The sequence below is a fragment of the Simochromis diagramma genome, unplaced genomic scaffold (genome assembly GCF_900408965.1).
Source record: "Simochromis diagramma unplaced genomic scaffold, fSimDia1.1 OVJJ01000131.1, whole genome shotgun sequence".
Lineage (NCBI taxonomy): Eukaryota > Metazoa > Chordata > Actinopteri > Cichliformes > Cichlidae > Simochromis > Simochromis diagramma.
In genome coordinates this window covers 6,425,285-6,449,970 of record NW_024387200.1, presented here as the reverse complement: position 1 = coordinate 6,449,970, position 24,686 = coordinate 6,425,285, and the positions used below count along the sequence as shown (strand labels likewise).

The 24,686-nt window shown below is 42.1% G+C and overlaps 3 protein-coding genes across 7 annotated transcripts in view; 1 reads left to right on the top strand and 2 right to left on the bottom strand.

Annotated features, from left to right (window-relative positions):
* Positions 1-306: 306 nt before the first annotated feature.
* Positions 307-3,667, bottom strand: LOC120745814. Of its 2 annotated transcripts, XM_040050979.1 has the most exons (3): positions 3,017-3,667; positions 2,072-2,295; positions 307-2,023 (listed from the first exon to the last, which is right to left on the bottom strand). In XM_040050979.1, exons 2-3 carry the CDS (start codon positions 2,283-2,285, stop codon positions 951-953), a joined length of 1,287 nt encoding a protein of 428 aa, XP_039906913.1. In that variant the 5' UTR covers positions 2,286-2,295; positions 3,017-3,667; the 3' UTR covers positions 307-950. The 2 variants fall into 2 exon arrangements, with proteins under 2 accessions (XP_039906913.1, XP_039906912.1); XM_040050978.1 differs by having other exon boundaries at positions 307-2,295; positions 3,017-3,661.
* A 1,062-nt stretch (positions 3,668-4,729) lies between these two features.
* On the bottom strand, positions 4,730-19,338 carry letm2 (leucine zipper-EF-hand containing transmembrane protein 2). Its single transcript, XM_040050977.1, has 11 exons — positions 19,067-19,338; positions 18,556-18,624; positions 15,443-15,989; positions 10,877-11,020; positions 9,803-9,940; positions 9,486-9,689; positions 8,927-9,046; positions 8,257-8,376; positions 7,834-7,932; positions 7,423-7,491; positions 4,730-6,135 (listed from the first exon to the last, which is right to left on the bottom strand). The coding sequence occupies exons 2-11, from the start codon at positions 18,600-18,602 to the stop codon at positions 6,079-6,081; spliced, it is 1,545 nt and encodes a 514-aa protein (XP_039906911.1). The 5' UTR covers positions 18,603-18,624; positions 19,067-19,338; the 3' UTR covers positions 4,730-6,078.
* Positions 19,339-22,713: 3,375 nt separating this feature from the next.
* nsd3 (nuclear receptor binding SET domain protein 3) overlaps positions 22,714-24,686 on the top strand; it is a 28,364-nt gene continuing 26,391 nt past the window's right edge. For all 4 annotated transcript variants that reach the window (XM_040050746.1, XM_040050749.1, XM_040050747.1 and 1 more), the window contains exon 1: positions 22,714-23,162. The gene's annotated coding sequence lies outside the window, so the exon portion shown is untranslated. The remainder of the gene's footprint in view (positions 23,163-24,686) is intronic.

Genomic DNA, 24,686 nt, shown 5'->3' with positions numbered 1-24,686 from the left:
TGAAGTGTGTCTTTGTATAGAAATTACAGTGCATTTTTAGTAGCTCATTCTGCAATTGTGAATAATTTCCTTCAGTAAATCTGTCCTATGACGTGTCAGATAAAAACAAATTATTTTCTTATGTTTTGCTCTTGTGGTCCAGTGCAGCCTGTTTCCTCCTGTGTTGCATTTCTGTGACTGCAGTCAAAATTCTCTCCATCGATCACTTATCCCAGCTGACCTGAAGTAAAAATTCATGATAAAGGCTGTGGATTCATTTGAATCAAACAGAAGAGGAGAGGAAACTGCAGAGGAAAAGGGTGCAACTTCAATCACACGAGGTTACTGTTTATTGCAGGGGTGTCAAACATAAGGCCAGAATTAGCCCAGTAAAGACTCCAATCTGGCCATTGCATGGCTTTGGAATTTTTTTTACTTTAAACATATTTGACTCCATCATATATGTAATAGATCAGAATGGATCATCTTTAGGGCTGATACCAATCAGGTTTCTTCAGTAAATACAATGAGAGTCCATCTGCAGCTCACACTAGTGTTTTCAGATTCATCCTGCTTCTAGCATGCTGTCATGCTTACAAACTAACTTATTTGCAAATCTTAGTTAAAGCATACTCTACTCAGCTAGTTCAGCTCAGGCTGATGTCATTCATGCACAACATATGACCCAAAATGAATCATAAGATGAAAACTTTTACATTTGTTTATTATAATTTACTCCAGACTCACTGAGATGTTTCTCAAAACCAAACATCTAGAGTTTGATTACAATTCTTCTGGTGTCTGCAAATATCTACAAAAACCAGTGATTATAAAAGTCTGCTATGTTGCCCCCTGGTGGGCTGTGAAAGTGTTGCATATGGGTTGTGAGTGTTTCATCGCACACTCATTTGGTCAGATATAAAAACCAAATGAGCGACACATCACACAAGTTTCTCTGTGTAAAGAAGGCTTTAGTGCAGCTGTGTTTGCAGTATCACTATAATGCTGGTGATGACAGAGAAAAGCCCTCGCAGGTCTGTCTGCAGTCTTTGTGCCCCACTACTGCTTTCAAGTTTGGTCTTTTTCTTCAAGTTTCTTTCAGCATTGACGATGTAAAGTTCGATGCACCTCTTGAGCTTAACCTGTGTGATCAGTGCTGGGTAACCAATCTCCACAATGCTCACTGTGTCGTCATCATCAGTTTGGAGGAGCTGTGAAGCTGCAGGTGCAGGATTGTCTACATACTTATTCGGAGGGTGAGGAGTTGAAGGGGAATCGGTTGAGGAGTTTTTCGTTGCGGTGCTGTTACTTATGGCGCTGCTGGCAGTGCCAAGAGCAGCAGTAATTGATGCAATGGTGGAGTTCACAGTAGCAGCTGTGGGGGGTTTAGATGTAGTCACAGCTGGTTTGAGGTTTGGTTTTCGATTCTTTACAGGGAGAAGATCTGCTCTATTCATGCAGGACTTTATGAAACTATCAAATGTTACGTCAACTTGTATGTATTCGTAATCTCTGCTGAAGTCATTTGTATCAGTAGATCTAATACCATACTTCCTGTACATGTAGTAGTTGTAGTAATACTCCTCCTGGGGGCTGTGGAAGTGAAAGTGAGGACGGGGGAACCTTCCTAACCCGTAGCCCAGGGCCATTCCTGTCAGAGCACCTCCAGCTGCCGCCAATGCTGCTCTGCGACCAAAACCTTTGGATTTATCAGAGGGAACAAAGCCCTGTGCCTTTGCATAGTTTGAGAAGGGAGAGCCGCCACCAGCACCATAACCCCCATACCCAAAGCTGCTGGCATAGTGAGGACTCAGGATTTTGTTGTTTGGGTTGTGGTTTATGTATCCACCTGGATAACCCCCGTAACTGCCATAACTGCCCCAGTATGGGTAACCCGGTCCTGGGTAAGCACCAGCTTGATGTCCTGGGTACCCTGGGTAGAATCCTTGATTAGGGTACCCACTTTGGTAAGGGTATCCTCCTGGTCTGCCTGGTTGTTGAGGGTAGCCTCCTGTGTTGGGGTTACCTCCTTGGTAAGGGTATCCTCCTGGTCTGCTTGGTTGTTGAGGGTAGCCTCCTGTGTTGGGGTAACCTCCTGGTCTGCCTGGTTGTTGGGGGTAGCCTCCTTGGTTGAACTGTGTGGACTGTTGGGTCTTAGACTTAGTGTCTAGATTAGGTTTTGTTTTTGAAGGCTTCTTAAAAGCATTCATTATCTGAGGTAACTTTCCTCTTTTGGAAGCCAGTGAAGGTTTAATGTGAATGACGAGAAGAGGTAGACACAAGATGGCTACAAGTGTTGGCTTCATGTTTGTACCACTGCAAAGAGAAGTCAGAGAAGAAAGCAAACAGGAAGACAATAGTAACATTATAATTTATCTTCTGTAGGCCACGAGGTTTCATTTTTCACACCTGGAGTCCTCCTCCTTTTCTTTGTGTGCAGTCTATTTTTGACTAAAACCCCCATAGAGTTGAGTGACATATTATTGTAAATCTATGTGCACAGCTCTGCCTTTAACAGCACTGATCCGTACTTGCGCAGTTCTGTCTTATGATTATTTAATATAAATGAAAAACTCACTGAAACCTTAAAATGCATGACCCTAACTGTGAAGTTAGAAAAACCTCTGAATAATCTTTGAAATGCATGTAACTGTATCAGTGCATTGCATCAATTACAACCGTCATATGCGTTTGCACGACACATTCTTGCCCTACTGTTATCAACACGAAGCTGTAGGTCCGTTAAAGCTGGCGAGCTTAAAATAGAGCAGTCTTTCAGCAGCCAGCCATATTTATAGCTGTTTTTAAAACGCAAAACACTTTCTTGAATCGCTCCCCGCCACCAAAAGGAAAACCAAGAAGTGCACAAAACTTATCTACCACCTGATGTCCACGTAAAGTCTCTCACCAGGTCGAGCCTGTAATCACGAACACGTTGGCTCAGTTTGCTCTTTGAGAAGAGGCGGGAGGACACCATAGCGTGTAAAACATTTAGGTTAAGACAAATTCACCCCAAAGCACACAAACACATACTGACCTGTGCTTCCAGCGAGTCCACGGCAGCACTGCTTGTGTATGAGATAAACTTCAAATGTCAGCCCCTCCTGTCCCCATGGCTACAAAAAAAATTCAACCCCCTTCCCGTCACCATCTCCCAAAATACATCACAGACATTCACGCACTCACTCTAACATTCATTGTCAATCTCGACCCAGAGAAAACACATTCATTTAAACCTTCGACTCAAGCTCAAACTAGAGACAACAACGTTTCTGACTCTTTTAAAAATGTCTTTGATATCCTTCACAGCGCAGGTGAGCAGCTCACACTGGTGTCATCCATCCACAGATGTTGGCATTAGATGAAAGGTTTTAGATTTTTTTTTTAAAAAAATTATAATTTACTGAAAAGTCATCGGGATGTTTCTCAAAACCATAAATCTAGATTTCCTTTGACTACGAGATCTGCAAATTTCTAAACCAGGGGTTAGAAGTGTGAGATGCTGCCCCCTGGTGGGCCGTGAGGGTGTTGCGGGGGGAGAAGAGTAGTGTCTCTTGGTTTGTGACATTCTTAAGTTTGGGAATGAGTGATCTAAACTCATTTTCACAGGAGTCCAGATTAAAAAAAATCCAAAAACAGTTTCAGATGAAGGGCCAAATGACTGATACACCATGCTGCTGTTGCACTCTCTTCTTTTTCCTTTTCTGTGTTTCTCCATATGATGAAGGCCTCAGAGCAGCTCTGTTTGGATGTTGCTGCCCAGCAGCATCGATGTAATGCGGGTGATATAGACACAACCCTTGGCCGACACCTCTATAGTCTCTACTTCGAATTTTAAGCTCCAGCTTTTTCTTTAAGAGCTGTTCGACATCAATCGTATTAAGCTCTCTGCACTTCCTGAGCTTCATCTGATCTGTTCTTGTCACCGTATGTAGTTCACTTTAGCGTCAGGTCTTCCATTGCTAACAGGCACAAGATCTGTTTGATTATTCATGCAGAACTTCATGAAACTGTCAAATGTCTCAGCGGGTTCATTGTCTCTCACGACAGGCTTCAGGAAATTTTATAAATATTGAAAGCCTCAACTTTACTCCTCCAAACATACCTCTTCTCATTGTGATAAAAAAAACAAACAAAAAACCTCAATACTCTGATCTTGTATGACCATAAAATTCTTCTTCAGGAGGTATTTGGCTCCTCCATGATCCTAATTTGCAACCAAGTCTATTTACAGGCCATTTATCAGCAAGAATATTAAATGAGTAGAACTTTACTTTGATCAGAAACACAAACTAAAGTGATTTAATGTCTCCTTGATTAGGTTACAGGACAAAATCCTGAATATGGAGTAACCTTTAATGTTTGAACGAATCAAGTTTAAAGTTTTGAGTAACTAAAGTTTCGAGTTAAGAGCTCGAGTAACTAGCTAGCACTCATCCACAACACACTGAAAGCATTAAAAGCTATGAACTAATGAGACTAATGACTGTAACGGCTCTGAAGTGGGCAGAGAAAAAGAGAAAGTTGATACCCTTTATCTCTAACTGGGTTCTGAGTTTGTCAAACCTGCGAACACAAAGAAAGCCTGGATATGCTGAACTGGCATTGCAGTACACCCATCATGACCTCTGACCCCAGAGTCAGGTGTGACTACAGGCTTCTTTAGAAAGCACTGATCCGTTACCGATGACACAATATTGCAAAAACAGTTCACATCCATTAAAAACGGAAGCACAAAAGAGAGACAAAGGAAGTTTTGAGTCTTTTTATTGATCTCCTTCAGCACAGGATGTAGAGATGATTGAAAAGGTGTCTGCTTTTCCCATCAGTAACAACACTGGTGATTATAAGTCGAGGAATCATTTGGATCAAACGGGAAAGTGGGCAAACAGGAGACATTCGTCTATAGAGAAAAAGGTGCAACTGGGCGCTTCAAACACAGAGGTGACTGAAAAACCAAAATAATATATTCTGATGACAAACAATCACCCTCTAACCTTAGGCACATGTGTAAAACCAGTGAAACAAGTCTTAACCAGCAATGATTGGAGTTAAAATGTCCTTTCAGTTATGTCATCCACTTCCAGGAGGTGCCTACGGATAAACAGCAACGAGTGGGGTAAAAAGAAAAAAGAAAAAAGAAAAAACACCACACAAGTTGCTTCTCCATTAAATGTTTACAGGGAGTTTGAAGCATCACACACACACAAAGCTGGAGAAACCTTCCAACTCTGATGACAGTAAATATGGGGGCATAACGATGTTAGACATTTGGGCAAATCAGCCACGATACCAAAAAATAATCATCTCATGTGTGGCTTCAGGCTTACAGCTTCTCCACGTGAGTGGACATCAAGCATTTTCCGTTTAAAGACTCTCTAGCATCATAGTGTTAAAACATAATACACTTGAAATAGCTGGTCCTTTCAGTGGCTGTACCAGTGAGCTCGCACTTAATGACGAACCCCTCTTCACTTAACAGCAGCACATCGTCATCACCCACTCACCCACCCACCCCAGTCTAAACCTGCTGTTTCACCATCAGATCAACTCAATCTCTGACATTTTAATACCTTTTATATTTTATGTAGGCAGCATCTTTCTGGTGCCTACAGCTGACTTTAACAAAGGTGGGGCAGCTACTGTGGGGAAAAAAGAAAAAAAAAAGAAAAAAGAAAAGGGTTGACTTCTCTCTCAGCTGGCACAGGAGTTAAAAACACCTGCAAATAAAACCTGGTATGCGCATAACAAACTGTACAAAGCTGCTGCTGCTTCAGTTACAGAACACAAAAATGAGCATATTTACAAATGTACAAAGGGAGAAACCATCGTCATCACAAACAGTTCACCAGGAAATGACTTCAGGTCACAGAATCAGCAGCCATCAGCTGACTGCCGGGGCGGTAGCACGTTGGGAGAGTGTCAGAGATCGGGGTGCGCAAAGCTGAGGGTCGAGGCTGCTGAGGTGAAGCCGCCAAACCTGCAGTGAGGAAGATGAGGAGCGGGCAGGACTCCTGGATGAGATGCTAGTTCAAAAACAGAATAAAGGGTTTTAGCCCCGTCCATTCCTCCCCTCGCTCCAGGCTCTCCTGCTCATCTTCACACGCCGTTCGCACTGATCTTGCTCTTCTGGGTTCCTTCTATTGCCGCTTTGGCCTGTGGAAAAGATTGGAAGAGTGTTTAAACATCTCCTACTGAACATGTATCAAGACACAAAACAAATTTCTTCTTAACTCTGTTAATAAGTCTGCAGTGACCCAAGAAATACAATGGACACAGTGACGTTGTTGTAGGGGGTCAAACAAGTTGCAGCATGGTGCCCAGACACTGAGAAAACACGGCAAACACATTGAAGAATATGTAATTCTGAAGAATTTACGGCCATGAGCTGTGGGTAGATAAAGAAGCCCATACACCTAGACCTGTGGCTTGACTTGGCCTTTTACACACTAGCCGTGAATATATTAACAATCCATAAAGAGCGGAAGGGGTTTGCAGGAAAGAGGTAAAAAGATGCCTGCTTCTTTGTTTTCTGGATCCCATGATTTGTGTGATCTTCCAAATGTACAAAAAATATTTTTAAAACATCTGCACAAAAAAAATCCCAATAATACACCCAAATAACAGTGCGTCCCTTTAACTTCAGTGTAAAATGTCAAAACTTTAAAATAAAAAACTTAAGGCACAAATCCAATCTCCCCTTAGGTATGTTCTTATGGTTTCCCACACTAATGCTATTTTTAGACTGCCTCGGGATGTTACAGTAAACCTCCCTGTTGGCCGTCTCACTCTGGGGGGCAGGGTGAGCAAACGGTGCTCTGCACAACTGAAAGTTGAGAGAAAAAGCTCATCACCTGACATCACTCACACCTTGCACAAACTGCAGCACAGTACAATCTCTCTGGACCTTAAAGAACACCTCGAATCAGCAGCCAGGAGTGAATATTTCACCACTAATCAGCTCTGAAAGCGCTCAGTTAGGCCCAGACTTTGCAAAGGCATCATTAACATGTTTCACTGATTTATCATGACGGATAAAAGTGATTTCACGTCTTTAAAACATAAATAAACAAAGGAGAAATCAAACCACCAGGACTCATGGCAGTCATGAACATTTGAGTTTAGACTCGTTTGAAAGATGCTAAAAATAAGATGAAAAAAAAATCCCTACAAGGAATCTTAAAATGTCTTTACACATCTTGGGAGGACTGACTTTAAAAGATAAATGTGACTGTGTGACAGTCACAGGTCGTTTTCAGATATTTTTAACCCTCACGGATTAATTTATTGTTCTGTGTCTATGTTTTATTCTGCTTTCAGTGATTACCTAAAAGATTTATCATAAGAGCACGTCAATCGCATGTTCAGGTCAGTGTGACAGATGAATGAGACTAAAGTGGGAAGAAATTACTGGAAACCATCCAGGTTTCTGTGGACACTCACCTGAAGGACTTCAGCAGGAGTCAGAGGTTTGTCTGACACGGCTGGAGCTTTGTCTCTCACTTCCTCTGCCTAAAAGTCGATAGAGGAGAAGAAAAATATGATAAATACATCATTAGATAATAATAATGGATACAACTGACTGGCTTTATGTCCTGTGTTGGGAGGTATAAATGAAGATTAGTAATTTATTTTGTCCCTTATATCTCAGAAAATATTCATGCACTCAAGTATGCCTGAAAATGGGCAGCAGAGCTCCTCCAGCATGAAAATAAAGTTTTGGTCTTGAGGAGGAAATCTCTGCAGACCTGCAGCTTTGGCCCAATTTCCTGTGTCATAAATACAGTTCATCTGATCTCGTGCTCATGTGTGTTGTTGGGGTTCAGTGTTTGGTTTTGTTAGGCGTGCACTGACCGGTCTGTCTTTGATGATGAGTGCAGGGTCTGCCAACCTGTCGCTGCTGACTGGGACTGTATTTGCTACTGGGTTTTCCTCTGGAGTAACACCAACCTTCTGCAGACCAACCAACAAATATGAGGTGAGAAGAACACGTCTAAAATCATAAACTGCTCTGGTTTAATTTGATTATCGTTCTCTTTCTCAGATGTGCTCTATTTCACATTCAAAACCTGTTTTTATATTTCCAGCTTTTTACTTTCTACTCTGTTCTTTTGGTTGTATTTAAAACAGTTTTTATTTCCATCACGATTAGCAAAGACGATCCTGTTTTTTTTTTTTTAAACAGCTGGAGTGTTAAGCGTTGTGCAGCTTTCTCTGGCCGACTGATAGATCAGTGAATTAAGTTGTAGGATTTTAAATTGTCTGCAAAGGACGAACCTCGATCTTAGGAACAGGCGGGATGACGTGGGGTTTGGGTTTGAGGTCTGTCAGGTACATGGCTCTGGAGAGCAGCAGCAGCGATGGAGGAACGTTCTCATTCAGGTGCAGGTCCAGCCACTAGATGAGAGAAAAACATTTATTAAAAGAGATTACTGGAAAGGTATAAAAGGTTTGCTTTTGATTAAAAGGTTTTTTTCTAATTAGCTCTGATATTTGGATCAGACGTCGACCTGATCCTGACTTTAAGAACTGGATGGAAAAATCGGTGGTGGTGAGATTGTCTCATTAATTTAGATCTGTGTTGTTGTAAACACCAATAACTTTTTTATTTATTTTATTCTGTTATTTCCTCATTTTCCTTTATTATTTTTCCAATTAAAACCCATTCAGTGCATTTATATTTTTGGATGCCTGTATTTGTAAGGATTTATTTTTGCAAAGTTGGCAAACCTACTAATATTAGTCTCAACAGGCTGAAAAGCAGATCCAATAACTGGACCAATAGCTTGCCATCATGTCCTACAGTACTCCTCATTTTTCTCCAAGATAAACTTGTCTTCAAGAGCAAATCTGAACCATTTTGCTCCAGCTGACCTCAAACAGCGTTGTCTGTGGGCGACTCCCAACTGAACGCTTAAAGAAAACACGTTAAAAACCGGCTGCTCACCTGCTGCATCTGCTCACGAAGCTGATCTGTAGTAAGACCGAGAGACCTCATCCCACGAATGCGGCACGCTGCCTGCAACTCTGACACACTCATGGCCGCCACACCCTCGGCCGCAATCATCTGTGAAGGGATGAAAGAGGAAGTGAAAAACTGAAGCATGAGAAAAGTTACTCTTTAGCTTGATCAACGTATGTCTAGCAGCTGTGTACATATGCAGCACAGTAAAAAGAGGATATATTTGGTGTTTCAGAACTTTCTACCTTAAAAGGAAACATTGTAGTAAAACTGATCTGAAACAAGTCAAGTCAGAGACATTTATTACAGATTTACTTCTTGTTAAAGATGTACTATTTTTATGTGCAGTAACATCACAGACAAGGTAAAGCAGGAAAGAAGAGAAAGGGATAATCTGATCATAACTGGCAGATGATTAAACCCAGCCTGTGATGTCCCCTGAGATGATTAATGGTTGTTTAGTTTTACAGCCTTTGTGTATCTCTCCTAGTCACAGCTGTAAACTTGTGGTAACGAGCTTTCGGGTGCCGGTGCTCAGTCTCACCTCATCGTCCGACTTGATGGCTCTGAGTTTCATCATCAGCTGAAAGCGCAGCAAGTTGTTGGTGCCAATAGGCTGCAGCTCCAACAGTTTGCACAGAGCCACCAGCTGGGGGCGCTCCAGGTGCTCCAGCGTCAGCTCGTCCTCAAACAGCTTGGAGAAGCGGACAATGTCCTTCGTTTGGGGTTGCTCTCCTGTGCCCCGAACCTGAAATGGAAAGTTACGGACGCATTACTATAGCAAAGCTTCTTCAGTCATCCCTCAAACATGTGACAGCGGATCAGTAACAACGTTAGAGCAACGAGTTTGCTGTCATTCACCTCCTGAACATATTTGGAGAAGCGCTGCGCCTCATCGTCCGACTTTGCTTTATTCCTTCGAGCCATCTCAGCGATCGTCTCCTGCAGAAACTTAGCCAGCTCCAGCTTCGCAGCCAGACCTTTCTTCTGCTTCTCCTCCTGCAGGATGACAACAATTGTTTAAAAATGCAAGGCAACAAGCAAAGAGAGGCTAATGAAACTATGTCCTTAAAGTTTAGAGAGGAAAACATTTTGGGGAAGAGATCAGAGTGATGCGACAAGATCATCTGAGAAGGGGGGGAAAACAAAACACAGTCTCGGATTGATTATGTTTAGCTGCATTTAACACCCATTATATATATTATACGGAAACCATAGAGCTTTTTATGGGAAACTAATTTATGCTTCAGTATAGGTATCAGGAAGAATGTTTAGGATAAGAAGCTTTTACAGCTCAATAAAAAGGAAGCCCACATTTTCCCTTTGACAGCATGTTGCTTACTGCAAATAATAAAATGTATATCACAGTAAGTTGAGTTTACATTTGGCTTGGACTTTCCCTGACATTGCTTTTAACGCTGTTTTACTCTTTTCTTTAATCGTTATTATTGTTAACTTTAAGTTTCAGAGAGCAGACACCTCCAAGCTGCCCAGCAGCATGACAACATATCTCTGAATCATTCAGCTGTGCTCCAGAACAACCACACAGGATGAGAGATAACAGGGCGCACACAACAGAAACTTTCAGTGCGTGAGGGAAGACGGCGTTTAACACATCAGAAATGATGATGCAGTTTAAGAAACAGACCGATATCAGAACAGGTCATAGGAATAGTTACAGTTGTTGACAGATGCACCTATTTAACGCATAAAAAGTTCAAAGGTTGTCTGCTGACAACATGTTAAAAAACAAAACACTTAGAGTTTACATTGTGCTTATAAATGCCAGACACGTGTCTCAGAGTAAACTATCAAGATTAGATCAAGTCAGCAGCCTGCTGGAGTCCCGTCTGAGAGGTTATATAATCCCAATGAACCCTATTATAAGTTCACTCAGGCAGCAGAGTGTGTGTATGGGTATGTGTGTGTGCATGCCTTTTTGGTCTCCGTCTCAAAGGTGGAGGGCAACATCTCTGGGAACAGTTTGAGGAAGACGGGAAGAAGGAACTCCATGAAGGGGACGATGATAAACACCATGAAGGGCACCAGACGGAAGAGGTCAGCACAGGTCCTCATCAGCTGCAACAAACAGAAACAGTGCAGGGTGTAAGACAACAGTATTTATGCTGTGGTGCTGCTGACTGTGGGTCCTTCCACAGCAGAGGTAGAAGAGGGGCAGCCATGGACGAGCGGTCCTATAAAAGCACAGATCAAAGTTTACAGTTTAACTGTCAGGGATGCACCAATATGATATTTGTCTGACAGCGACTGAGGGTACGTCCAGAGGTACACTTTAACCATAACAGTGAAGAAATGCTGGCCAATCAAAAGCCCACAAATGATAATACAGCACACAGTCTGAAATCAAAAGTAAAAGGAGATAAAGGTACACACCTTTGACATCGTTTCTGTGTAAACACAGAAAATGAATTTTAAAATGCATGTCAAGATGCACAGAGGTTTAACAAAATACCTGCATACGTGTGGACGTAGCCCATGCATCTGTGATAAGGTGCAAATTTATGGGTCCTATCTACTTTCTCTTCCATGCTCAACTGTGGCTGGTGATGCAGCAGAACTAGTTCACGAGTTGCTATGCCAGGAAGAATAAGGACCGCCAGCTGCAGTTCAAGATGGAGGACATGTGTGACCATGGCTGTTTCCCAGCTTCACCAACAATAACTGTACCTGAAGCACTACACATGTCATCAGGAAAAGTAAACCAACTGACAGTTTCTGTCAAATATTGATGTAGACTTGCTGGCACTGTGAGGACATAAACGGCCCTCAGCTTGTCAGTCAAACTGGCTATTTCCATTATCATACACACACACACACACACACACACACACACACGTACGATGCAACGTAGGGGTGCAACGATACACGAAATTCACGGTTCGGTTCGATACTTTGGTGTCACGGTTTGATATTTTTTCGATACAAAAACAATGTTCATGCCTTTTTAATTTGTCATTTATTAAAATTATAAATATATATTTTAACTCAAAAGTACAGTTTTTAAATTTAATATTGCTGAAACAAAAGTAATTAAAAAAATAAATATATCTCAGGGCTCTCAAAATTTCAAAATCCCTGGTAGCCCTTCGGGCAGGGACTCTTCAGCTTTTGGTAGCCCAAAATAAATGTAAGTAGCCCGAATAAAAAAAGAGCAATTTTTTGATTGATGTTTTGTTTCCTTTACAATATTATACATTAAAGGAGCTTCTTCGACATCTTTAAAAGTTCTAAACAAATGTCTGTCCTCCTCCAGAAAATCTTATGTATGCAAACACGCTTTGCAACTTCATATCTTGTGCGCATTTTTTTTATTTTGACAGCGAATGCGCACCTGCGGACCACTTATGTGCAGCCCCGGTTATATAGCTCATCATATTGCAGCCACAGAAATTCTTTTGTCCATGAAACCATAAAGCTGCACTTTCTTTTTGCCTTATAGTCTGATTTGTCCTAAATTTTCCGTTTTGTGGTAAGCTTTTCTTTGGCTGTCACTTCTTCACCCTGACCTGTCTTATTTGGCTCAGCAGAACTAAAATATATATCCTGCTGCTTTTACACACACACACACACATAACGGTCAGCGATTCTCTGCGCGATCAACCTCTCATATGTTTAAGCTTGCTGCGGGAGATTTCACTTGTCATGTTTGCATAGTAAGCTAACGATTGATAAGACGATGTCAGAGGAATTGGTGCGCAAATTATCATCACTCACCAATCAGTGCTGTCGCTCTCTATACACAGTTCGCGCGATTGCAAAGTGAAAGCAAAAAACAAGCGCAAATTCAAACGCGATTTCAATATGTCACATATTGACAGTGGCTCACCGATGCCAATGACATAATTACCCAGCTACATTTCCGAAAGAATGCAAAAGCATTGACATATTGTAGCGGGTCAGGGCTGTTCGGGGTTCTGTTTGTACAGTTATGTTTTGTGTATGTTGCCATGGTGACGGGTGACGCCCTCTCGCTGCGACGGTGTGTCCTTCCGGGGTCAGAGGGCGCCCTGTGTGTTGTTGTTGCTGTGCTGTTGCCGCGCTGAGCAGTTAGCTAGCGGCAGTGTTCTTCTGCAGATGTCAATAAACGGCTGTGCTCCCTGGCTAGCTCACGGGAAGCAAGACCAAACGATACCTCCGTCTCCTCCTTGTCTGAGCTCGCCACATTGGTGTCAGAAGTGGGATAGCTCACCCTCGCCGTAATGGAGAGAGACATTCAGAGGCTGGAGCAAGCTGTCGAGGAGAACATTCCCCGCTTGGGAAACTGGCGATTGAAGAGAGAGGATGTGAGTGGCCATGTAAGTCCCCCGACGGGTCCCGATGGCGCGAGCGCACCGCGGCGGCGGCCCGTCGCGACAGATGCTAGGGCAATGCTTCATGGGCTACCTCTGTCGACCCACACGCTGAGCCCCCAACCGTAGCAGTCATGCCTACCATGCCACTTAAGGCACCTGGACATTTGCAGGACTTTGTGTGGGGGTAAGTCGGGGACGACTGACCCCTTAGGTGGGGGCTATGTAGCGGGTCAGTGCTGTTCGGGGTTCTGTTTGTAGTTATGTTTTGTGTATGTTGCCATGGTGACGGGTGACGCCCTCTCGTTGCGACAGTGTGTCCTTCCGGGGTCAGAGGGCGCCCTGTGTGTTGTTGTTGCTGCGCTGTTGCCGCGCTGAGCAGTTAGCTAGCGGCAGTGTTCTTCTGCAGATGTCAATAAACGGCTGTGCTCCCTGGCTAGCTCACGGGAAGCAAGACCAAACGACACCTCCGTCTCCTCCTTGTCTGAGCTCGCCACATTGGTGTCAGAAGTGCGATGATGGTGGCACCCCATGTTCTGACCCGAGTGACTTTTCCCCCGCCGGTCGTGACCGGCCGGTGCGCCAAAAGAAGGCACCTGGACATTTGCAGGACTTTGTGTGGGGTAATGGGGTCGACGGGGACGATTGACCTCTTAGGTGGGGGCTATGTAGCGGGTCAGGGCTGTTCGGGGTTCTGTTTGTACAGTTATGTTTTGTTTATGTTGCCATAGTGACGGGTGACGCCCTCTCGCTGCGACGGTGTGTCCTTCCGGGGTCAGAGGGCGCCCTGTGTGTTGTTGTTGCTGTGCGGTTGCCGCGCTGAGCAGTTAGCTAGCGGCAGTGTTCTTCTGCAGATGTCAATAAACGGCTGTGCTCCCTGGCTAGCTCACGGGAAGCAAGACCAAACGACACCTCCGTCTCCACCTTGTCTGAGCTCGCCACAATATTAAATATATCAGGTCCCCATAAGGAGAATCATGTGCTAACGGCTGTCTAAATGACTCGGGTAAAGTTTGTAGCATGCATGCTTGTTGTTTTTGTCTGCTTCCACTTGTCTTTGCACTAGGATGATGTCGGCGTAAATGTGCAGTTATATTCGTTGTGTTCCCACTAGTGCTGTCAGCGTTAATCTCGTTGAAATGACGTTAACGCCACAACATGGCAAATCTCCGTTAACCAGCTAGCCCTGATCGCCCTGTGGCCAACACGTTAAAGAGCTAACTGCGCTAACACACTAGTTCCCACCCATGTAATTGAGCATTGCGTGGCACATCCAACATACTGTTTATTTAGTCCATGACGCGCTTACCTTCAGGGTCATACGTCACATGAAAACCAAAATAATATAGATTCCTGTATAATATATGTGATCACAACTGTACCTTCTTGGTTGCTAAAATAGTTTGGTCATTAGAGATATAATAACATGACAAGCTGTGAAATCACACGAGTTGTGTATATATTTAGACATTCGGCAGGCGTATAAAACCTCTGTAGTGCTGCTGTTAGGTGAAAACAACCATTAAAAGAAAAATATATAAACACTTATTCAGCCTCATAGCTGTAGCACACTAAATGGCTTCAGCTTTAGGAGTAAATAGGCGTGTACAGGTTCTTGATAAAATACAGACCGTGATATTTCTCTGAATCCCAAAACACCAACTACACTGGGGATTAGTGTTTAAACAGTCAATCCTTAACGCACAGCAGGTCAGGCAGTCAGAGACGGGACATATTTAACGGCAGGATTTCATGCCACAGATTATATTTAACGTCATTCAGGATTTTCAGAGTCACTGAACAAAGACTGTAAAACCTCACATCCATCGTCCTCAGCTCCTTCTGACACAAAGCCAGTGAGCTGGGTGTGAAATGAATCTCAGTAACAGGACAGAAAGGGTGGTGGTGGAAGGGGATTGGATGACTCTCAAGCTGAGTGTTTGAAAATGAGTAGAAACCAGACAAACTACTGCTGCACCCAGACTGCAGCCTATTACAGCACATCACAGCAGGATAAACACAACAGCCTGCAAATTATGCAGGACAGAGCTGTGGAAAGATGGCTTCAAAGCTGTGAGATGGAAACTAAACGTAAGCATTTTCAAAAAACAAAAACTAAACTCACGCTACAATCCTGAAAACCCTAAAGACTAAAATTAGTCAGACTAATCCAACATTTAAGCTCCCTTACCCTTCTCCTCTCCCTGCGTGTGAGCACTTGTCCATGCAGCAGCCTCCACACCATCCTGCCAGCAATCTTGGTGTCGATGCCGAGTAACCGGAAGCCGTTGTAGTAATGCTTCAACTCATCCACGAACCTCTGATACAGAGACTTCTTCACGAGTGCCTTGTCCTTAACCGGAGCAACGGTGGCTGCGGCGGCTGTTGGTGCTGGAGGGGCAGCAGATGGAGGTTGGGACTGAGGCGCAGCAGCTGGAGAGTCCTTTTTATCTCCTGAAGAAACATCGTGAGCAGCAGCAGGTGGTGGTAGTGGTGAAGTCTTAGTGTCCTCCTGCTTTATGTCCTGGAGCCAAACACCTGAGCTGTGTAGGGAGCGAGTGAGGAGGACAGAGCTGTGGCTACGACCAAGGGGGTGGCCACGGAAACAGTGATGGTGACCATAGCGGGAGGACCTGAGTGGGAACGAAGGCGAGACGTGGCAAGGAGGGACTACGTGGAGATAGGCTTTGGAAGACAAGGAGGAGCAGCTGTGCCTCTTGGATAACAAATATGATCCCCTGTTGGCAGAGAAAAAACAAAAACTGCTTAGACAATACTTTCCTTAAATGTATGTTTTAGTGACGGATGAGACCATCAATAACACAACGTTATGTTACTGAATACAAACACAGAATAGCTTCTGGTTCAGATTGCTGTAAATGAACTCCTCCGGATTTAAATCAGAGGAGGGAGTCAAATATACAGCTAGCAATCCAGAAGTGGACTCAAATTGTCCAACCGGGCCAACCGGATAGCTTTACAATGTGTGAATGTTTCAAATTTCAATAAGAGGCTCATTTTATTTGAACTGTGGTGTGGACACTGACTGCACTACCTCACAGGAGATAAAGTTTAGGTCTAAAATCATCTGTCTGTGAAGCTTTAAAACCTCAAAAAGCTCCACTGTGACATTTAAACGATGTTTGTTAAGTTAGTGGGTGATGAATTAAACGTAGATGTTTTCTGAGTGGAACTTTTACTCATAAAAACCAGAAAAAAAATATTTCTGAAAAATAAGGAATTTGTGCAAACATCCCCCACAAAATGACCCATTTTTACTGCTCTTAGACTGGACTCTTATTTTGAAAGTGGGACTGCCGTTAACCAGTAAGGTCAAGCTAATTTTGTGGAAACCTCTGACGTCATTCAGCTCCCATGTCAGACAGACTCTCTATTATTAATTATCCTAAATCTAGTATGTCTGGTTTGAACTAGCAGGATAGTGAAGTCACAACATACAACAAGGTACCCTGGTGAAAACTTGAAAAAAGCTAATGTTTAGAAAAAAAAAAGTTTATTAACCAATTCTGTATACTAAGGGGGACGAGGGGAAGTGATCTCAAACTTTACCTTTTATACGACATATCGTTTATCAGCTATAAAGCTGTCATTAAACAGCAATTACACCCATAATAATAACAGCCAAACAGAAACTACTTCCAGCTCGCAGGATTGTACACATGTCTGCGTTCACATTCACTCTAAAAATATTTGGATGAATCACCACATCACTCGTTCAGCTCCTTCTAGGAAACCTTCATCTGTTTCTGAAAATTTCTTATTGTTTTAGTAACGCTTTCAGAGGGATACTGAATCTTCCTGCTGTCCCTGGCATTACAATGAACCTCTGTAATGAAACACCACTTCCTCCTCCAAACACCATCATTGCTACTATACACACATGAATGCAGAGGCCTTTTCTCATTTCTGTAGGCTTTTGTGTAAGTGTCAAGCACTGTTTGAGGTCACAGTTTACCTCCATATACCTCCAGAAAGAGCCTCTGCTAGCAAATACATATTAATGCAGTTTAAGAATGGACTCTTCACAGTTTGGGGAGCAAACATAAGGTCACAGTTTGCCCCCAGGACACTCCCCCGACCTCAAACAGTGCCTGCTACTAAATGTACATTAGGCACTGCCTGAGGGTAACCACCCTCTGAGAAGCTGTCCTGATGACTACACACCTTCAAGTGCTTTTCAGTTAACAATGGGAACTGTAACCAACTGCATACTTATCTAAGGACCCTTAAAACTCTCGTCTAAGACCTAAACTTATTCAGAATTCTTGCAGTCCAGACACAAAATCAGTTTATTCTTCCAACAGTTCTCAGAATTATGGAAAAAGTTCATCTGACGCTAATATTAGAAGAGGATGTTATTCCCCCCCTCTGGTATGTACGCACATGAAACAGTGGCAACCCATCTTCTTATATTTATTTATTTATTTATTTTTTAAATGCACACTGTTTACCTGCAGGATGCACAAAAAGTTTACAAACAAAATGACCTGCCCTTTCTGTTCTTGGATCAAGAATGGGTTATATAGTTAACTATATAACTGTATGACTACACTCTCCTGCAACACAGCAGACTGCAGCAGAGAGCTGATACTGACTATCAGTGACACATGAAGTTATTTTGGTGACACTGACGTTTACACTGAAACAGCACATATGCATTTTTGTTGTTTTGCACAGTAGCTACACATTCAGACCAGAGGACAACTACTTTAGATTAGCCTGAGTTTAGAGTTTTCTGTCTGCTTTAATGATGGTCCTGTTGGTGTCTCAACAATGTTTGTTCTCTTTACTTTTCCACTAAACCTTAAAAAATGAAGCATATATTTCCTTCACTATATAAAAAAAAAAGTGTTTTCTTATAAATATGTGCATCCTTGTGTATTTTTGGCCCTTAAGTATTTTTTTTCCCCCTGTTGTGGGGTTTCTTTCCCTTACTTTTCGCTTTTGTTTTCCTCATACTTCTTTTTCCTCCTGTAGTTTTTAAAGTTTGTCCTCAGGTTTCTGAGTTTGCTCCCTTATAAGTTAATTTGATTAATTTGGGCGTTTTCTCAAGCAAGTGTAAATATTATTCAGGCTTAAATGTGTTGTTTTAACTCGGTATCAGCATCGATCCTTGTCCAGCACTGGCTCGTGCTCTTTTGTTTACCTGTAGCAGAGCCCAACAACACGCCCCGACTCACAGTTTGCTCCAGCTTACACACAATAAGCGAAAGTATTCGAGCAAAAGTAAAAATAAAACTGTTAGGTACCAAAAGTCAAATAAACCGTGTCCAACTGACTTACCTTGATCTTGTAACTGCGAGGAGCACCTGGTGACTAAAGACTGCCATTGTAGGGGCAGATTACAGTACTCTGTTAAACGGAGAAACAGCGAGGTTAGAGTTCATTCTTATGGGAACAGAAGTGAGACAGAAAACTACTGTAGTGCTAAAAATAACATTAAGACGACGGGGACATCAAATGAGCCCGATATTATGTAACAACAGTTTTAACGTGACTACTCATCTGAGAGGTACCACAGACTTAACTCTACCAGTTTCCCTAACCTAACCTTCTTCTAACCTAACAGAAGACCTTAAGAAATGAACCCAAACCTTACTCCGCCTCTTTTTAAAGGCAGTAATAAAAGGACGTAACTTGATACCAAAACCAGGAGGGGTAAATTCCCAGGGTAAATTTCCACCAGAGAAACACAGCCCTACGCTAGGCTAGCCGCTTAGCTAAAGTGAGCTAACCGGCTAACATAGTCGGTTAGCTTAGCCGGCCGGTGCTAACCAAATGGCAGCCCACCAACCTCCAGCGTCGATGACCGAGCTATGGCTGCTGTAGCGGACAGGGCGATGTAAGGTTTCTCGGTAGGACGACAATAATATCCATCCACGGCACTCAATCGATGTAGAAGGGAACGACGAAAGTAACGGCCGGTGTAATGATAAACCCATTTACGGTGGGTTTCTCCGTCGAAAGCGCCCTCAGACGCGACAGGCTTGAGCTTCTTTACTAACAGTGTTTGTGTGTTTGTGCAGCCGTCACAGGCAGCTGCACTGAAATGTCACACCGGACATGCGTAAAGGCTGTGTGAGAAGTGCCAAAGATCGTCTATGCAGAGATGGCTCACTGTGTGGGCGAAAAAAAAGCTTCTGCTCAGTGAAAGAGGGTGTTAACCTTCTTCTATTTATTCATTTTCAGTTTTTATGATTTATGGATGCTAGATGACATTTAAAAAAGCACATATAAATCAATGAAATGAAACAATCTTTACTTTCATACTGATGCTGTCAAACGATTTCATATTGAATGTGTTGTAATCAGTGTAACTAATCTGCAAGACAGTGGTGAGGTGCGCAGCAAGAGTGGCAGATGAATTCAAGGTGGGGCTGGGATTATATCAGGGATCTGCCCTGGGCCCCTTCTTGTGATGTCTCTGTAGACTATAATGTTTGCAGACAACAGTGTAACCTGTACTGAGAGTAGGTGCAAGAGATCCCGGATAGGTGGAGGTCTTCTCTGGAGAGAAGATGAATGAAAGTCAGTAGAAGCAAGAAAGAATATATGCATGTGAATGAGAAAGAGGCAGGTGTAGCAATGAAGCAGGAAGGAGAAGAAGGACCAAAGGTGGAAAAGAGTCAAGCATCCAACATCTCCAGGATTAGTTGAACTGACATGTCTTCAGGATATAAGAGGATGCATTTAAAATGTATCTTCATTAGACAAATAGATCAGTATATCCCATCTTTTAGACATACAACAAAACTAAACTAGGAAAGCGAGCCAGTACTGCTCATTAAATTTGTTTTGTTTTTGTTTTTTTGTTGCAATTTTAAGGTCTTGTTAATTCAGAAAAACTCGACTTTTGTTTGTCAACTGATAGCAATTTGCCCTCTCACATCAAATCAACTCTGGATTGATTCTCCTTCATTGGTATGCTAGTGTTTAAACCTGCAGTAAGCCACCAAACAAGCTGTCCCTCAAGCTTTAAAGTTAACTACTGCATGATGGAGTCATGCACAGGCCTACTCACATGATTACTCTGAAACAACTTTTAGTTGCAGTGGTCATTTCTTTCGCTTACACTGGTCACTCAGAGACACCTTGTTGCCACAGTGTCAAGTATTGATCAGTATTCCTTGATATTTATGTCAGACTGTTCGACTGTTTGCCTTTTATTGTGTGTTTTACTCGTTATCCATTGGGCTATTTATATTTCTTGCACAGTAGTTGGATGGAGCATCCACAATTCCATTGTATATGTACAACACAATAATAAAAAGTAATTCCTTTGTATTCGATTCATGCTAAAATAAAGCCGCTGCTAATCAGATGCCTTCTAGATGGAATTACATGGTGGACCAAAATGAGACCGTACTTTTCTGTTTTATAGAGCGCATGTGTTTTACACTCACTGTTGTACTGCTCTCCTGACCTCTTCGCTACATATTGATGATGTTTTAAATCACATATTTCAACTTTGGAATCATCACTCCATAAAATCTATTGCCACTGATTTTCAGTCCAGTTCTTGTGTAATTTGTCAAACCGCAGCCTTTTCTCTCTCTTCTTTGAGAATGCCTTCATGACAGCGACTCTTCCACTAAGACCATCACTGATGAGGCTTCAGCGATCACATGCATCCTATAGGTCCTGTGGGAAGTCACTCAGATACTCCTTATCTGCTGTAGATAGTTTTGTTTGTTTGATTTGTTGTTATGCCTACTTATTTTGTCCTACACTTGTGTAGTTTCCTCTGGGTTTTTTTTTTTTTTTTTTTTTTGGGGGGGGGGTTACATTTTTTTTATGTAATAGCTATTTTGAAATCATGTTGATTCAAAAATATCTGTTAAACTGTGTTATATTTGACATTTTTAATAGATTCAGCTAAAGAAATGGGGGGTAAATGTGTTTTTGCATCAAGCTGCTACTAACAAAGGGCCTGACGATATATTTTAAAATTAGTTCTTTGTTAAATTTTCTGTTATGTTTCGACACAACACTGGTTTATCATTTGTATTTGGTGCCTGTTTTATGCTTTAATGATTCACAGGTCAGTGTTAAATGGTTCAGTAAATAAAACAAAAAAAAGCAGCAATTGATCAGTTTTCAGGCACCTTCAGTTCCCTCACAGTTTAACCTCTATTTCTTAAACTATTGTGTCGATTCTGGGAAATACGCATCAAAAGAGAAGGTCAGAAGCCAGACTGTTTTTCTAATTTACTGGTTCTATAACTTCTTCTGCCATGCTCTACTTCACACCTGACATACCATTATTTTATCTTTTATGTTTATTATTAATAAGAAATGACAAAGACCAGGTTGAAATTTTAGTTACACAGACATCGGTGGAAGTAGCACACTGGTTTTTAATTGAACCACAGTCTGAAAATTGCTGCTCCAAGTGACAGAGATTTCTCATACACAAAAGTTTGGCGTTTTCTAAGGAAGCATTTGCATGGTAGAAACCGGAGACAGAGCACAATCTGACAGACAAACAGTGACCAGATCAATACACAAGATAATGTTCAACGATAAGAAAGCTGCAATTCACACATATTGTCTTTGCAAAAGCCTTTAGAGATTTGACAGATTATTCACAAATCAATAAAAAAGAAAAAAACACACAGATATTTTAGTAGCAGCTGTTGTGTTAAACATTAACTCTTGTATTTTTACATCTTTTTTTTTTACATTATTATTTAATATTCATTATTATGCATGATGGATGTTATGCTTATACCGAACTTTAAATTACTTACAGTATAAAGCATGTAAAAGTCAAACTGCTCTATAATATAGAGCACTCCCTCCAAAAAGAACAGTGTACTTACAATGTAAAATGGGAAAATATTGTCTTTGCCTATATTTAAGTATTTGTGGGTAAATAATGACAATAATAAATTACATTGTAATTTCAAATAAAATACATTAAAATTCCATTTAATTACAGGACTGTATTATAAAGTATTATCCATGTGTTTGGACTCCCTTGTATTTGGGGAGAACATCCATCCACCCTGGATTTAAACCTGGCACTTTCTTGCTGAACGAAATCCTTGACATATGAAAGGAAGTGTTCCTAATAACACTTGCAGGAACAACATGCAGGAACAAGAAACAAGAGGCAGAGTGACAGCTCTTTCTTTTTTCCACCTCCTCCCCCTGAGAAGCAGATCAGGCGAGGAGGCGCGTAAAAGCCAATCGGAGAGCCTGCTGCAAGCGTAGATACTTGGTGCCGTGGACGCAGAGATAAAAATATAATAACAATAATGATTAAAAAAAATCTAATATTTAACAGTGTTTATCCACGATACGAGCAGTAAAATGTTCTTGTGTAGCCCATTAAAAATAAATAAATAAATGAAACCCCCCACACATGCGTTTCCTCCTTTATTTCCGTGCATTTCAGATGCTTTTTTCCTCCTGTTTAACCAAATGTAAGATATAAACTACAGCTCCCGGGGTGCCTCTGGTGACCCTTGCTTGCAGGCTGCATCAGTGTGATTTTGGCGCTGAGCTGAGGAGCTGGATCCACCGAGAATTTAAAAGAAAAAAAGGGCAGAGCGCTTTTGTTAAACCGGAGGAAGAGGGTGCTAGAGATTATTATGAAGAAGAGGACAGGAAGGGGGTTGCGATCAGATTGAGGTTTTCGGGTCCTCACACTGACGAAGAGCCCCGCGTTGGGATTGGGCAGCGACCAGATCGAGTCCTCCTCCTCCTCTCTGTGGAGAATTGCGTTAAAACGAAAAGGGAAAGGCCTGAGCTTTACCAACATCACAGGATTATTATTATTTTTTTATTATTATTTTTGTACCCCCCTCCTTCTCCTCCTCCTCCTGTAGATTAAACGAGGAAGCATTGCTGGCTGGTGTATGTGTTTAGAATGGGACACGCTGAAGGTATTGACATTTTTTTGTGTATTTTCCTGCATCTTTCGACTCGCTATCAAAATCCGTGCTGCTGCTGGTGCTACTGCTCAGTGTTGGCCGCCTCTGCATGTTGCATCTCCTCGTTTTCAGTCGTAGCCAGCTTGCTTTCGGGCACATTTTTCCCCCACAAACCGTCAGTGATGGAGGTATAATCACGGCAGACAATTTGATTTAAAGGGGTACCAGGCAGCCATATTGGCAGCGTTAGCGTTAGCCTACCCAACATTAGCGTTCTCCCCCCTCCTCCCCTTCCACCTCCTTTCATCTTGTTTCATGTGCGCTTAGATGGATTAGAAAACATTAATAAATGGAAATGTGTCCCCGAGTGTGTCAGAAAGACAAACAGCCACATCCCCGTCGTGTGCTTCGCCTTTTAACCGTTTAAACGGCTCCTGTATTTCCATTTCGATGCCTTTGGTGCCAGGTAGCTTCAAGCTAACATCGCAGGAAGCTGTAAGATCAGTCATTGAAACCTTGTTATGCCCATGCATGCACCCGTCTTTTTGATATGTTTGAATAAAATAACACATCTATAGCCAGCTATTGATCTCTGCCACACTATATATACACCCAAGTTATACTACAAGTCGTTATAGGAGACTAGTGACCGCTGGATGACATCTTTTGGATGTTTACATCACCGTTGTTCACCCTTCGCAAAGCTGCTAACAAGTTAAACCGCAACAAGAGGAGCAGATTATCCACTCGACACTTTAAACCTAATTAATTATATCAGCTCTGGCGGTTAAAAGTGTCCAGTGCATGAGGTCAAACCCACCTCTGGTAGCTGCTCTTTTGTTTTGTTTTGTGCAAGCAGGCCACCATGTGTTTGTGTTGATGAAAATAAACACATAAAATCACCTAAAGCTTGTGAACAGGAGCTTGCACGACCTCTCAGTATACACTACGAAGATGACCCGAGTTTGTGATGATAATATAGGGATTTATGGGGTCTGCAATTCAGACCACCCTGTGAGTTTATCACAGTAATCATTATAATGAGTATTCTGCAGATCTCCTCAGTGCATCTGTTTTAAAAAAAAAAAAAAAAAAAATCCCACATAATTCAAACTGCTGCTCTAAAACTCTGAAAAAACTCAGATTTGAGGAGTAGGAGCCTGGTGAAACTGCCACTGAAGTGATAATTAAAGTTGTGTAGTTAATGGTCAGCTAACCCTGAGTTTGTAAGGGAGGAGAGGTGTGTGTTTCTACAAGTCAGAGTTAGAAGTTTCACACTATATTATTAGCAGAAATTTCTAGATATTTTAACCAGAAAACAGATGATACTTGGCAAACCAATTCGGTAGATGGCTGACTTCTTTCCAGAACTTATGACAGTCCTGTGTGTTTATCAGCAGCGAGAAAGATTTACCAAAGCCCAGATCAGTGGTCATAAACAAAAAATAAACTCTGTTATTCTGATGTTTTTCTAGCTATTTTATTCGTATAATAATAAACAGTCCTTGTGTTTACTGTGGGAGCCATAAAACCCGA